Here is a 13962-nt window from a genome sequence, read left to right on the forward strand (position 1 = left end):
TCCTCAGTAACTACTCTAAATTTATGTGCCTTGCTTATTAGGTCCTCAGTAACTACTGCATTTTTGTACACCTTATTTCAACGTGAGGCCAAAATCGGAAACTTACCAGAAAAATTAAAGTTCAAATTTTACTAAACATAAGCTGTAAAGACAACAAAAAAAAGTGCAGACTAGATAAGTGGAAGCTGATATATCAATCTGAAGTCTCAGTTTTGATTTAACAAATCTAGAATTACTACAGATTTTGCTTGAACCATGGCAGCTGTTGAACACCAATGGGGGGAAAAAAAGCATCTCACATCTCACTCATCAAACCTAACGGGTGTTGCTGGTAACACTGAGTGTAGGTAGAATAGAAAGGTTTACTGTAAAGTGTATTTCTGTGTAAGAAGCCCATCTTACAGTGTAACCGATATGGACAATTCTTTTAAATTACTTTAAATTTGGTAGGTATGGCTTCTATTCAGGTGTGTTCAACAGTCCAGTTTTTCTTTTGACTTTTTTCCTTGCAATGTAACTGTACTGTATGCCAGTGTGATCCTAATACTCTTACACAATTGAGCCACTTTCAGTTGTTACGATGTTGCTACATATGGTGTAAGCTTTGGCCACATTTGTCTCCAGGAGGTCATCGGAGCAAATGCTTTTGATATTTGAACATTTTTTTTGCCCTGTAACTTGGCACATTAGTACAACATAATTCTTTTTGTACGATAGAAACAAAACATGTTGCAGATGCAGGTTTTCTCATTGAAATTGTGTCACTTATTTGCATTGTTCAATTCATCACAAAAAAAAATAAAGCATCATTGACACAGACACATCTTAGTACTAGCTTCCGCAGTCTGATACAAAGTCATGTTGCCCAAAAAATAATCAAATATATTTTTACAGCATCACATACATCAATGTGGGTGTACCATGGAACTAGCAGGACATTGTTGACTTGCTGTCTTATTTCTAAAGTCTACACCCACCCCCTCCCTAACCTCTTACCTCCCTAGACATGCACGCTTCTCTACTGCTGGCATTATTGCTCCTTTACAAGGAGCTGACGCGTAGAGAAACAATACACCACAGTTGAACCACATGAATCATCTCCAGAAGATCCTACATTTTGTTTGTACAGGCAATGCAATGCTATTGGAGGATAAGGCAGCTCCATCTTTTAAGGCACTGCCACTTTGAGACATACTGGACCAGAAGTGGGGGAAAGGGGCATAGATTGTGATGTTTCGAGTCAGTGGTAATGTTTAAAGTTAAAGCCCAAAGGATCAACAGGGAGAGGAGAATGGATTTTGTTTTTTGTGCTGCTGTGACTGTCATAAAAGAGATGACCGTTTCTCATTGCTGGTAATTTCCATACTGGCCCTGTGAGGGAGGGTGACATGATTCATGTTACTTGACAGTTTACAGACAACAAATAAGTCACCTATTCACTATAAAACATCTGTGGCTTCTACATGTATGATCATACTGCAAACCATAACGAATGGCTGCGTTTGCTTAAATCGACCAGTAGATGGCAGCAGATCCTCATAAGTGGTGAGTACTAACACTACTGGAGGTTTTCTGCATGACTCATTGTTGACTACAGGATGCTACTTTAAATGAGATAGACTCAGGGCAAGGAAGCTAGTATTTCTAAACAGGGGTCGAAGTGTGTGCATTTGTATGCCAAAATATAATGTTCAAAATGTATGACCCATTGTATGGGTTAAGTCCCGAACACAAATACAGGAGAATATATGCGTTAACTAAGCATGCTGTTTCTAGACCTCATTTGATTACAAATTCGACCCCTGGTGACCAACAAATATTAAAAACAGTGCTAACATTACATATCAAAGGAGGATAGAAGATGAAGGAAAGAAAGGGAGATGCAGAGGAACATGAATGCAAATTAAAAGTCTAGGTGCTCAAGCATCTAAGATCGGACGTTGAGGTCTTCACAGCAACCATTTACCTTTGCTTCTTATAGAGCTAGTCAGGGGGTTCAAATCCCCGGGCCTTTATTTCCTCATGTGCCCCTGAATATTCAAAGATAATAAAGATATCAAAGTGTAGCTCTGGTCCCCAAGCAGGAGACCACAGGATATTACAGGGCAAAAAGAAAATAGCTTCCTTCAAAAACACCACAGCAGCAAATCTAAGGAAGAATGGGTCTTTAAAAAGCCCTTAATATTTCCCTGAAGGGAGGGGGAACATGCCACATTAGTTAGGATAAACAATTGAGATTAAACATGAATGGCAATAGTGACATACACTACAATGTTTTAGGGGAAACAACTCAAGCCCAAATACGATGATCGCATGCACAACATACAAAATCACTGCTACAAATCCGAACTAAGGCCAATGTATACATCTTTCTTTAACTGCTCAATGCTGGGCCAATACTCACCTGGTCATAGCCATAAGGGCGCTGCTGTTGGCCCTGTGGGGGTCCTGGCTGAGGGGGGCGATAGCCACCGTACTGCTGGCCCTGCCCCTGAGGGTAGTTAGGGTACTGTCCTGGGGCATTCTGGGAGGGACCTATCACACAAATTCAGGTCTGTGTTAAAATTATGTATAGTGTTGAGTGGCCAGGTATTGCTTCTCAACTGCAGTGTTTATTCAGGGAATGGACCTCATAAAGCACTGTCATGATGATATAAAATATATATTGTATGCATTTTTCACAAATAACATAATAAAACCAAACCATATTACATATCGATTTGTATCGTGTTCCGATCCATAAATATTGACATTATTTGCCCATGTAGGAGCTGCTGTATTATTTGTAAATTGAATATTGTTAGAAACATTTAAAAAAAAAAAGAGCTTGCTCTGAAGATCATAAATAAAGGTAAATGCAACTTACTGTTCAGTGTGACTTACATACAGTATATTTTTTCCTATTCACAATACCGCTTCGAATCGTTTCTGGATCAATTTATAGTTTTATTATATTTGTTTATAAATAAAATAAAAATACTGTATTTGAATTGCAATTACTACCGTTTTTTCCAACAAAAAGGGGGTGTCGTCCTGTGATTGGCTGGCGACCAGTCCAGGGTGTACCCCGCCTCTCGCCCGAAGACAGCTGGGATAGGCTCCATCACCCCCGCGTGAGGATAAGCGGTAGAAAATGAATGAATGAATGAATGAAAAGGAGGTGTCAAAATTTTTTGTTTAAATTCCGAGTTGACCCGATTTTGAGTGAATCTTGAAATGTCTCTTTGAACTCTATTGTAAACAGACAGCTTTTTATATTCCATGGCATTGCGGTAAAGACATTTACTGCAACAATGCCATCAGGGTCTATTTGATTTGTTAAGTTTATTTAAGTTGAGGTCATCATTTGAGGAAATACAATAACTTATTTGGCTTCATCCTAACTTTTTTTTGGTACCATAATATTTAGGACTTCAGTGAGCAAATTTGTCAAAATCTTGGGAATCTTTCACAGCGAATAATTGGCTACCAAGAAAAGTGCATAGATGACAACCTAAGGATGATAGATACGATTAAATCAACTCATTTGTTTAGGCTGTGAGTGATTCAGGTTGGAGCCACACATTAGTTCCCCTATGGAGGAAGATATCAAGGAGGTTGTGTCGGTCTTCATTAGCAAAGGTGGCTTCATAAAAAACAAGGGTGCTAGAGAGAGAAAATAAATAACTTATCAGCCCCCGTAGAGCACAAGTATCCAAGCTGTGTGGGACTGAGCAAAGCCTTACTGGGGCTCAAGTCAAACGAGGCCCACGCAGGATCATTAGCTGCTCATAATGCTTTATGCTGTTGAGCATAACCTTGTGGGGGCTTGCAAGAAAGGAGCCTGAGGTGTGTGTATGTGTGTATCGTCTTGCTGCAAGCTCATTACTAACATGAGCTTTGGCCCAGACTCAGGTTGAGGGATGGAAAGTTCCGGAGGAAAATGGGATGAGGGAAGAAAAAATAAACCTCTCTTGCTCTTTTTTTTTTTTTTTTAAATTGTAGTTACACTTCATTAAAAGTGAGGCAAAATTTGGAAGTTGATCTTCCAAACTTTTCTTCATATTACCTTTATGATAAACCTGAGTGTGACAGGCATGATGTGATAAATGTTCATAAATGTTCTGTGAATGAATTAAAATACTAATATTATATGATGTTATACTACTATTAATATTATACTACTTGTATGGTAAATTCTGTAATTAACACCTTTATTGAGTTAACTGCAGTTGGAGTTAACACTAATGAGTAGAGTCATGTTAAAAAGCCTTGACATTAACCGCTGTGGCTGTAGGCAACCCCCTGATGCATATTTACAAATTAACGAAATGGCTGTATTGGGCATCGAATCTCGAGCATCAATGGGAACCGGGACTAACTTTCCAATTCTCCTGGGATCTTCAAAAATACAGCAAATCGGACCCCGATCACAATCATTGGATCGGAACATCCCTAGTAATCGGACTGATTTCAGACTGAGTATAGTGCTTTCAACACGCCAGATAGGGAACAAAGGTGCAGGATTTCAAAGTGAACAAGTTACAATGCAAAAAAGTTACAATACTGGCCCCTGTTAGTCTGGCTCGTCAGGTTGTGTTCTCCTTGTAAAATCCAACGCTGTTCCAAACATTTCTTTTGGAAAACTCCAAATCATTAAATAGTTAAATAAAAAGTTACATTTTTGAGATAACAGCCTCTCTCCAATTATCAAATTACTAACACCCCGTCCTCTTTGTGGTTAAGGCCAACAAACACTATAATTACAGTAATTGCACAAAGCAGCAAACTCACCATAGCCCTGCTGCTGTGGTGGGTAGCCCTGCTGACCTGGGTACTGCTGTTGAGGAGGGTAGCCCTGTTGCTGGGGGGGCCCTTGCTGATAGGCCTCTTGCTGCTGACTGTACTGGGCGTTACCTTCAAAGTAGCATCATCACACAGTGTCAGCAAGGACATAATTGTGTTAAGATGATCAAATGCAATGAACATTAATAACACAGAACACTCACAAAGGGTCAGTGTGGAGCAACATGTCAACATACCAAGTTCCACAACACTTAAACATCCCTAGGTGTCAAACAAGCCGCTCCCCACCCAACAATTGATAGAGGAAATATACCTGAATGGCCATCTTTATATCATGTTATTCTATACTTTTTTCCTAGTTTCACTGGGAAAAAAATCCTTATATATAAAAAGGTATGGAAAAACAGTAATGTTAGCAAAGAGGGGAAATAAACAAAGCAAATGTTAATTGAATAAAGAAAGTAAATGGGTTGAGTCTGTATTGATGTGGCAGCTACATATGCTACTCTTGCTAAATCAGGAATAGTGAAAAACTGATTCATCTGATTAAGCCATCAGATATTTGAGGAATGACAATAGAAGCTATAATGTCTGTTATTCCTCTGTACCAGAAAATAATGAAGAAACTGAAGTTTTTGTGGTGGGGGAGTTATCACACAGCCTCTTTGCATCATTTTGTGTGTTGATACAACCCCTGGGCTGATTTCCTACCTTCTGAGGCTCCCTGTCCTGCGTGACTGTACTGGTCCCCATAGTAGTCTTCCTGCCCTGGGTACTGCTGTGGGGGTCCTACATACACATATACACACACAACATACACACAAGTAGATTCAAGGTGTTGTTGAATGGGATGTGTGAGGATAAGTATGAGGTGGGATTTGGCTTCTACACTATTCTTTATAAACTTATTGTATCCTACGTCACTAAGATGTTTGTGAGCACCCCGTGTGGCGATGGAGGGAAAAACAAGAGTAAGAAGTGCAGGAAAGGTGGGTTAGGAGAGGGAGAAGGAAGAGTCACAACTTGCACACTTGGCAAAGTCACACAAAAAAGGTAGGGTTACCTTGCTGAGGTGGTCTGTATGGAGGCATGGGCCTCTGACCCATGACATGATTTCCCTGGTTGACCTGGCCCATCATGCCCATCGGGTTCTGCTGCCCTTGGTAGTGCTGGCCGCCACCACCTGGAGGCATGTTGTACTGCTGGGAGGGAGGCTGCTGGTGCATCATGGGGCCTGGAGCACAGGAAAATTAAAAATAGACAGAAACCTTCAATACACTAAAGAACACAGCAGGGGCGCATTTACCTTGATTGGGCTGCATGTTCATGTTGGGCCTAGGTCCATAGTTTCCCATGGGCTGGCCCTGTGTCATGTTCATTTGGCTCTGTGCTGGCATTCCCTGGGATGAAGGGACGGCGTGGTTGTAACCGCCCATCGAGCCATGGCTGCTTGGAGGCATGTTCATAGAGCCACTGGGCATGTTTGGGGGCTGGTTAGGGCCAGGACCTGGACCTTGCATGGGCATGTGATTAGGGCCTGGAAGAGAAACAATAACAACTTTGATACATAAAATGAATGAAATGCCGTCATCGTGTGGAGAAAGAAAATTTCTACATGTACATTTGGAATTTCATGGGTGACTGCATCTTCCTTAATCAGGAAACCTTAAGCGCAGGCATTGCAGTTTGTTTGTTTGTTTGATTTAGTAGCAGTGGTGCAGATGCTGACATCCCATTCCAAAAGTTAGCCACTTGGTTTCCAATAAATACACATGCTTTACAATGTATTTCATTATATGGCTTAAGGTTTGTAGATTTTTATCCAAGGCTCTGCTGAACTTGAATTTGATATCATTATCGTGATACATCCCAAAAATATCATCATATATGCAAAGGTCCATATTGCTATTTAGTCGAATGACAACCCCAAATGTCGATAATGAGAAAAAATAAAAGCAATGAGGTCCATGACAAACAAGGGACATCTTCCTTAAGCAGAACGACATTCCTTGCAGGTCTGTGATGTTGCTAGGCAACCTAAGTGCAAGGGGCCAATGAGGGGAAAAAAAAAACAGAAGAAAAATGAGGGTGGGCCACTTACCTGGCATCTGTCCGTTCATCTGGTTCTGCATGTGTGGGGCCGGAGGGCCGCAGCTGACCATACCTTCGGAGGGCATGTTGTGACCATGACTGGGTTGGGGCGGGGGCCCACTTTGGTTCATTCCGCTGGGGCCCATGGGCATGTTTTGACTGGGTGGCTGCAGATGCACAACAGACAGAAAGCCCCATATATTCCTTTCCAGGTCAATCACACACTCATGGACAATTTATAGCCTTTCCCAAGGGCTAGGGGATACTGTATATTGATATTTAAAAATATATTGATATTTGCTTTAAGCACAATATAAAAATCAACCATATCATTATCGATATCAATATAGACTGGATTTGAGCTGTACCCCCCTCATGCCTGCATGAAGGAAAGAAGGAAGGAGGGGCAGAGCAGAAGCCTGCAGGCTCCGTTGAAGCTACCAGGCAACTGCATATGCGGTGGAAGAAATCGGCAAGGATCAAGCAGTAACTCGGTAATATGAAGGTATTCCGAATCCAGAGCATTCAAACATTTACCACCTTAAAACTTGTCACAAACTCCAATATGAGGAATGTGTGCGATGTCTGCTGCGCTCCTGTTGCGTTCCTCATGAAAGGAAAAGCGACCTATCACATTGCTAATATATGGTCTCCGTTCCAACACTGGAAAAAACATATTTTAAAACCAGCTGGACATGATGGACACACAATGTCCAGCGAAGTTTTGAAGTCACAGTTATTTAGCACAAGCTCTACCACAAATGTACAAGGAAGTTAGCCAAACAGCTGCTAAACCTGATGCAGTTTACACTTGGTATGCCTCCCACAAAATAAGGACATGCTTATGTTCTAAAAATGTTTGTGCAGCGCAGTCTTCCTCCCAACAGTCAACACTTGCTGAGGCTTTTTATATAAATATTAAACAAAACAGCCCAAAATGGCGGACGTTCACGTGTCACACACTGTGGTCCAGTTTGTAATGAACAACATCTAAACTCAGGTAAGTCATGCATTCATTAATTTTCTTTCTGTCTTCGGGCGAGAGGTGGGGTACACCCTGAACTGGTCGCCAGCCAATCACAGGGAACAACCATTCACACTCACATTCATACCTATGCACAATTTGGAGTCGTGAAACATGTTTTTGGGAAGAAGCCAGAGTCCCCGGAGAAAACCCACACATGATTGGGGAGAACATGCAAACTCCACACAGAGATGGTCGAGGGTGGAATTGAACTCAGTTCTCCTAGCTGTGAGGCCTGCGCGCTAACCACTCAACCGCCGTACAGCCTGTAAGTCATGCAGTCTGTCATAATCATTATTTTACACCGGTCCAATGTGACCCACTACGATAGTTTAACAATACACTACATTAATGTGTGCGTGTGTGTGTAGGTTTTATTGAAGTGTTTGTTTGTTTCTTTCTTTCTAAAACAGAGACCATCTTTATAATGTACCGTCACTGGGAGTACTTCCTGTTTCCCAGAGTGCTTTGTTGTACAGTTTTTGTAAATTAAAAAAGGGTGGAGAGCACAAGGTTAGGGCTCACACGGTAGTTGGTTAATATTCTGTATTATACAATGGTAGTGTATTGTCTGTTTTTAATCCACCTTTTCTGTTGCTGTGCCAGCTAGAATTGTGTGTGACGCGCCAGGATTCGTAGTGAATGTGGTGTGCTTCTGTGTGACTAGCCCCTTTGAGTCTCCAACTAGCCTAGTATGCATATTTTTGTGATGTGGGCAGTAACCATGATAAAATCCACACAAGTACAGGGAGTACATGCAAAATTCACATAAAGTTCTAACCCAGTTCCCCTAATGGTGAGGACTTGCTAACCATTATTCCATAGTGCCCATGCAAAAACTAGAGAAATAAAATTAAAACACACTTACAGCTGGGAGGAGAGACTGCATGTTTTGATTAGAGTCTGCTATCGTGGCCAGGTACACTAAATTTCTGTGCAGTATCTGTTGATACCTGTGGAGGAGCAAGGTGGTTATCAATAAAAGCCATCGTAAGTCCGCGAAGGCACCATCAATGACAATAACAACAATGGAGGACTTACTGAGAACATTCTGTTGTTTTGCCCTTGCTCTGGAAGTCCATTATACTCTGAATAAGATGATTATTCTCATCAAGTAGCTGCAGAAATATAAAGGACCATAATTATTTATTCAAGATATATTCGAGTACAAACATTGATTGGGGGGATATACAGGGGAGCGTTTAGTAAATGTGATGATGTGTGCGTTTGCGGCTAACAAAAGATGTATCTTGCTAGCTCACTAAAACAAGCTAACAAAACACCAGCAGAAGCTCAGTTCAAAAATCCAAATAAACGTCCCACAAATTCATAGTCTGTCCGCCGTAAAGTTTATATTCACCGCGCTTGGGCTCAGCGTCATTGTTCCCAATCCATACACAGTTCGACTTGTGGATGCTACACATTGGTTAGCACTAGCGGCTAGCTGCGTCTCACATCAGAGCACAACCTCCATTCTGCGACGCGCTCAAGATGAATTACCTTCTGTATTCCGGTGGGGGTTATGTCGCCCTTTCCACGCTGTCTGTGTGGTGCAAACGCCACCGACATGGTGATATGTGGTTGTTAATCAAACCAACAAAATCATAAAATACTAAAAGTCGCGGGCAGACTTTGCAAATCAGTACAACTCCGATGTTAACAGTTCAGAATAGGATGCGATGTTATAATGGACCCACCCGACTAAGGGGAGAGTAATACATTTGAAAACGTGTTTTTCAAATATTTTCTTCATAATGCATACCCGATGACAGATGGTATTTGTAAATATCACGTATTGTTTACAATACCTAACGGAAAATGTTTGTTATTCAATTCGCAACAACAATATGCATGCACAAATATATCCGTGTTTCCCCTACGGTGCATAAATGAAACAGTCCAAAGAGCAACGGAAATGGACTGCTGAATAAATGAGGAAGCTAAAACGAATTTTCAGTAATATTTGTTTTTACTAGCAATATGTAATAATTTTAAATACATGCAGAATGCTGCAAAACATGTATTACTTTTATTTTCTACATTTCCGTCAACTCACCACTCAATTTTCCAAATACAAAATTACTATATATTTAGCAAAACGTTTATGTAAAAATATAATATGATATAATATAATAAAATATTTAGTAAATACACGAAATTGCGTAAATAAAATAATTAGATAAGAAAATGTCATTAATAAGATCCGGGTTCAGAGTTCATCCGCATGCGCAGTCCTCCACAAGCGGCATAGTTCGATTGGAGTGGCTAAACTAGCTGAATCATTTGGCTCGAGTGTCCTCTTTTCTTGTCATAGTACGTGTTTTGCGAGGCTATGGCGGCCAGATATGATAGAGCAATTACCGTCTTCTCCCCGGATGGTCATCTCTTCCAAGTGGAGTACGCACAAGAAGCTGTAAAGAAGGGCTCCACTGCTGTGAGTTGACAAATTGAAACTGAAGGCTAAAGCAAAGCTTCGCTAGTTAGCTTGTACTAGCTAGCAGTCGATTACCTCTCTGTTGTGAAGCTGTTTATATTATTAAATTTATGTTATTATAACGCCTACTGCCGAGCTGACCTTATATATGCGTGTTTAGCTGTTAAAAGGAAGTTTATTCATGAAATGGCTTTTGGTAGCATCTACTCGCTGTGTCATGCTGCCACTGCTTTCAGTTTCCACAAAGCTGGAGCAAGATCCTAATATGTTTAGACTAATGATCAGAAAGGATGGACTGAAAGATTAGCATGTGAACTATTGAGGGATGATTTAAAATGAATGTCGGCACCGTCCAAGCTATGTACACTATAATTGATAGAAGCATGTACCTCGTCGTAACGTGTGTGTGCCTTTTTTGTGTGCACAGGTGGGAATCAGGGGCAAAGACATTGTCGTCCTCGGAGTAGAGAAAAAATCTGTAGCGAAGCTGCAGGAGGAGAGAACTGTCCGCAAAATATGCGCCTTGGACGAACATGTCTGCATGGCGTTTGCAGGTAACAGTCAATTCTACATAAAAAGGTATGTTGTCTTTGGGATGTGGACTAATATAGTTAATTTTTCTTTACTAATCTTTCAGGACTAACTGCGGACGCTCGCATTGTGATAAACAGAGCACGGGTTGAGTGTCAGAGCCACAGGTTAACCGTGGAGGATCCTGTCACAGTTGAATACATCACACGCTACATAGCCACCCTGAAACAGGTGCTTTTAATGTTACTGTCTACATTATGTTCAACCGTTGTTATGGTTACTACAGTGGAACCAGATCAGATTTTCTATGAATAGTGACTCAAACGTCACAGGATAATATGGCTGTCAAACTGTAAATGTGTGTGATGTCACACTCCTGTGTATTATGTTTTTTTTATTTTCAGGGTCAATAGTTCAAGTTTTCAGATTTGTCAGTTTGTGCGCTCGTCTCATGATATGATGTGTATTTTATTTAGCGATACACTCAAAGCAATGGTCGTCGGCCATTTGGCATCTCCGCTTTGATTGTGGGCTTCGACTATGATGGCACTCCCAGGCTGTATCAGACAGACCCATCAGGAACCTACCATGCCTGGAAGGTGAGGAACTTTCCAGTTTTAATGCAGTGTGTCCCAAATGCTGATTAATTATGAAATTGGTGTGCTATTTCCCCTTTTTCTTTAGGCAAACGCAATTGGTCGCAGTGCCAAAACTGTGAGGGAGTTTCTGGAGAAGAACTACACAGATGAAGCCATCGCTGGAGACAATGAGGCAATCAAGTTGGCAATCAAGGCTTTGCTTGAGGTCAGTTGAATGTGGTATATACCAGGAAGTATTGTCCACTTTATAAAGACAAAATTCACCAGCCTTGCTCATAATTCTTCTTTGGACAATTCCATGGTCCAAAAAGGCATGTTTGGACGAGTTTAGTGTTTAAAAAAAAAAAAAAACCATCAAACTTCAGTGACTTGACTGCATCACTGACCTCATGTAACCCACCTGATCCAGCCAGCCCTGCTTTCCACCCGGGTTCTGGAGAATGAGAGTCCATAGCACTAGCCAATGCCTTTAAAAGCCAGTGCAAGTTGTCCAGCATTACTCTAGGGAAATTACAGGAAATTAGGTTTACCAACGCACTCCTGCACAACTGAACCAGCTGGCTTCCGTTGCACTCACTCTCATCGGGGTCGCGTCACCAGTTTAACACACTAGGTCGAGCCAGCCTCGACTTCCGCTCAGGGCAGAATGAGAGTCGAGAGCGATAGCCATCGAACTAAAAGCATGGACTGTGAACTTGGTGTCCAGTGTAACACTCAAGGCGTGAGGGAATGAAGTTTACCAAAGTACTTCTGTTATACTCACAAAAGTTATTTAGCATTAATTGACAGAAATCCACACTCTCAAATCTTGCAGGAAAACTTGAAAACCCAGAAGATGTGTAAGTTGTTTAGCATCAAGAGTGTTGTCGCGTTAAGTGTGTATACACATATATACTGTATATACATAATTGTCTGCCCCCATTTCCGCCATAGGGATGTTGATAGTCCAGTTTGTCAATATATGCCAATATATTTCTTCTATAGGTTGTCCAGTCAGGAGGTAAAAACATTGAACTTGCTGTCATCAGACGGAATCAGCCACTCAAGGTGATAACCATGCAGTTTCATTTTATCACTTTTATATTTTAATGGTTTTGCATGTGTCGTAATGAGTGCCTGTTTGGCTGTCATCAGATCCTTGAATCCAAGGAGATTGAGACCCTGGTGGCTGAGATCGAAAAGGAAAAAGAGGAAGAAGCAGAAAAGAAGAAGCAGAAAAAGTCTACTTGAAATAGTCTAAGGGTTTTTTTAATTGCACTTGGAAGTAGCTTTTGGGTAAAGGGGGGGTTCCAACGCATCCTCATATATTTGACTGTAAAGAAGTGAATCCTAACTTTAGATCTGTCCTTGTATACCGCACCAGACGTCCTATACCTCCAGCTGTTTCAGTGTGTAAATACTCACATCCAGGCAGGTCTCAAGTTAGGCTTCTAATGCTTTAACAATAAGCTTCCACGACACTTTTCTATCATTTATCAAAATACAGTTCAGATGGTGACAATTATCACATGTTCAAAATAGACCGTTCACAATTGTAGTAGAATTACTTCTCAATAAAGGACTTGTTTATAAAGTATTGTTCACAATTATTACATTAATCAAAACTGCTGTTTACCATCTAACCATATTTGAGCTTTAGAGAGGGACAATTTTAGTTCCCTTGGGGACGAATACTAGATAATTTGTCTTCTAAACTGTACATTTTTACACATGCAGTGTAACTTCGGTTTGCATATGCTGCAGTTAGCATATTTTTGGTTAATGTCGAAATGTATGGCACAATTTTGCCTGCTTGCCGACATTCTCCGGTTCGTTTACAAAAAGGCGCATGTGTTGCTAATACACTGTGTGAGTCCAACTGTGTTGTTAATGTATTATTTTAATCACAAAGCATCCTTCCTTGTTAGCATCCTATTAGCTAGCCTTATCAAAATGGCAAACCGGACCAGCTACTGTACGTTAAATCATCAGCAGTTGAGTCATTTCTATAGTTTTACTATTATATTTTTACACCCACAAAACAATTCTAAATGCATATAAATAATGAATGAAAAGGGATAATTGAACATTAAAGGTTAAGTTAATGACCGTTTGGTGTACAACACTATCCAAGATTCCACTGTATGTGTATTTTTGTTAAGGGGAACTATTATGCTCATTTTTCGGCCCTTTTGTCTTGAGTTGTGAACTCCTATAGAGCAGTAAACGGCACAGATTTCTAGATCTTCCAGAATCTGCACCTCGCATTTCTTCAGATTATGTGCTTGTTTATTTAAGAGAAGTTGATGATAAACTACAATTTATATTTTTTAATGTCCACTATTGACATACAGCCGAATGTGTTGAATCCGATTCGAAAGTAGAGACTGGACAGTCCAAAGTTTCTCAAAAGTGGTTACTTCAAGACATCTCTCAATGGTAAGTAGCTTTAGCATTTTAGCATTCTACAGCATCGGTAACGTGTTTGCCATGGTTGAAATAAACCCAGGTAGACACAC

The 13962-nt window shown here is 40.7% G+C and overlaps 2 protein-coding genes across 5 annotated transcripts; one reads left to right on the forward strand and one right to left on the reverse strand.

Moving 5' to 3' along the window:
* Positions 1 to 215: 215 nt before the first annotated feature.
* Positions 216 to 9587, reverse strand: ss18 (SS18 subunit of BAF chromatin remodeling complex). Of its 4 annotated transcripts, XM_058068857.2 has the most exons (11): positions 9401 to 9587; positions 8942 to 9018; positions 8769 to 8853; positions 6887 to 7043; positions 6092 to 6322; positions 5849 to 6019; positions 5497 to 5574; positions 4774 to 4896; positions 2405 to 2535; positions 1967 to 2030; positions 216 to 1371 (listed from the first exon to the last, which is right to left on the reverse strand). In XM_058068857.2, the coding sequence occupies exons 1-10, from the start codon at positions 9467 to 9469 to the stop codon at positions 2013 to 2015; spliced, it is 1140 nt and encodes a 379-aa protein (XP_057924840.1). In that variant the 5' UTR covers positions 9470 to 9587; the 3' UTR covers positions 216 to 1371; positions 1967 to 2012. The 4 variants fall into 4 exon arrangements, with proteins under 4 accessions (XP_057924840.1, XP_057924838.1, XP_057924841.1 ...); XM_058068855.2 differs by lacking the exon at positions 1967 to 2030; XM_058068858.2 differs by lacking the exons at positions 1967 to 2030; positions 9401 to 9587 and adding an exon at positions 9261 to 9387.
* A 533-nt stretch (positions 9588 to 10120) lies between these two features.
* Positions 10121 to 13152, forward strand: psma8 (proteasome 20S subunit alpha 8). The gene is made up of 7 exons (XM_058067115.2): positions 10121 to 10334; positions 10762 to 10888; positions 10972 to 11096; positions 11342 to 11464; positions 11550 to 11669; positions 12449 to 12511; positions 12599 to 13152. Exons 1-7 carry the CDS (start codon positions 10233 to 10235, stop codon positions 12692 to 12694), a joined length of 756 nt encoding a protein of 251 aa, XP_057923098.1. The 5' UTR covers positions 10121 to 10232; the 3' UTR covers positions 12695 to 13152.
* The last annotated feature ends 810 nt before the right edge of the window (positions 13153 to 13962 follow it).

Source organism: Doryrhamphus excisus, linkage group LG6, assembly GCF_037039965.1.
Source record: "Doryrhamphus excisus strain RoL-2023G ecotype Guam linkage group LG6, RoL_Dexc_Guam_v1.1, whole genome shotgun sequence".
Classification (NCBI taxonomy): domain Eukaryota; kingdom Metazoa; phylum Chordata; class Actinopteri; order Syngnathiformes; family Syngnathidae; genus Doryrhamphus; species Doryrhamphus excisus.

Coding starts and splice junctions, on each gene's coding strand:
- psma8 (XM_058067115.2), top strand. CDS start 10,233: ATGGCGGCCAGATATGATAGAGCAATTACCGTCTTCTCCCCGGATGGT. Junction 11,465..11,549: donor GAACCTACCATGCCTGGAAG/GTGAGGAACTTT, acceptor CTTTTTCTTTAG/GCAAACGCAATTGGTCGCAG. Junction 12,512..12,598: donor GACGGAATCAGCCACTCAAG/GTGATAACCATG, acceptor GGCTGTCATCAG/ATCCTTGAATCCAAGGAGAT.
- ss18 (XM_058068855.2), bottom strand. CDS start 9,469: ATGTCGGTGGCGTTTGCACCACACAGACAGCGTGGAAAGGGCGACATA. Junction 8,854..8,941: donor AAAACAACAGAATGTTCTCA/GTAAGTCCTCCA, acceptor GCTCCTCCACAG/GTATCAACAGATACTGCACA. Junction 2,536..4,773: donor ACCACAGCAGCAGGGCTATG/GTGAGTTTGCTG, acceptor TTTGTGTGATAG/GTCCCTCCCAGAATGCCCCA.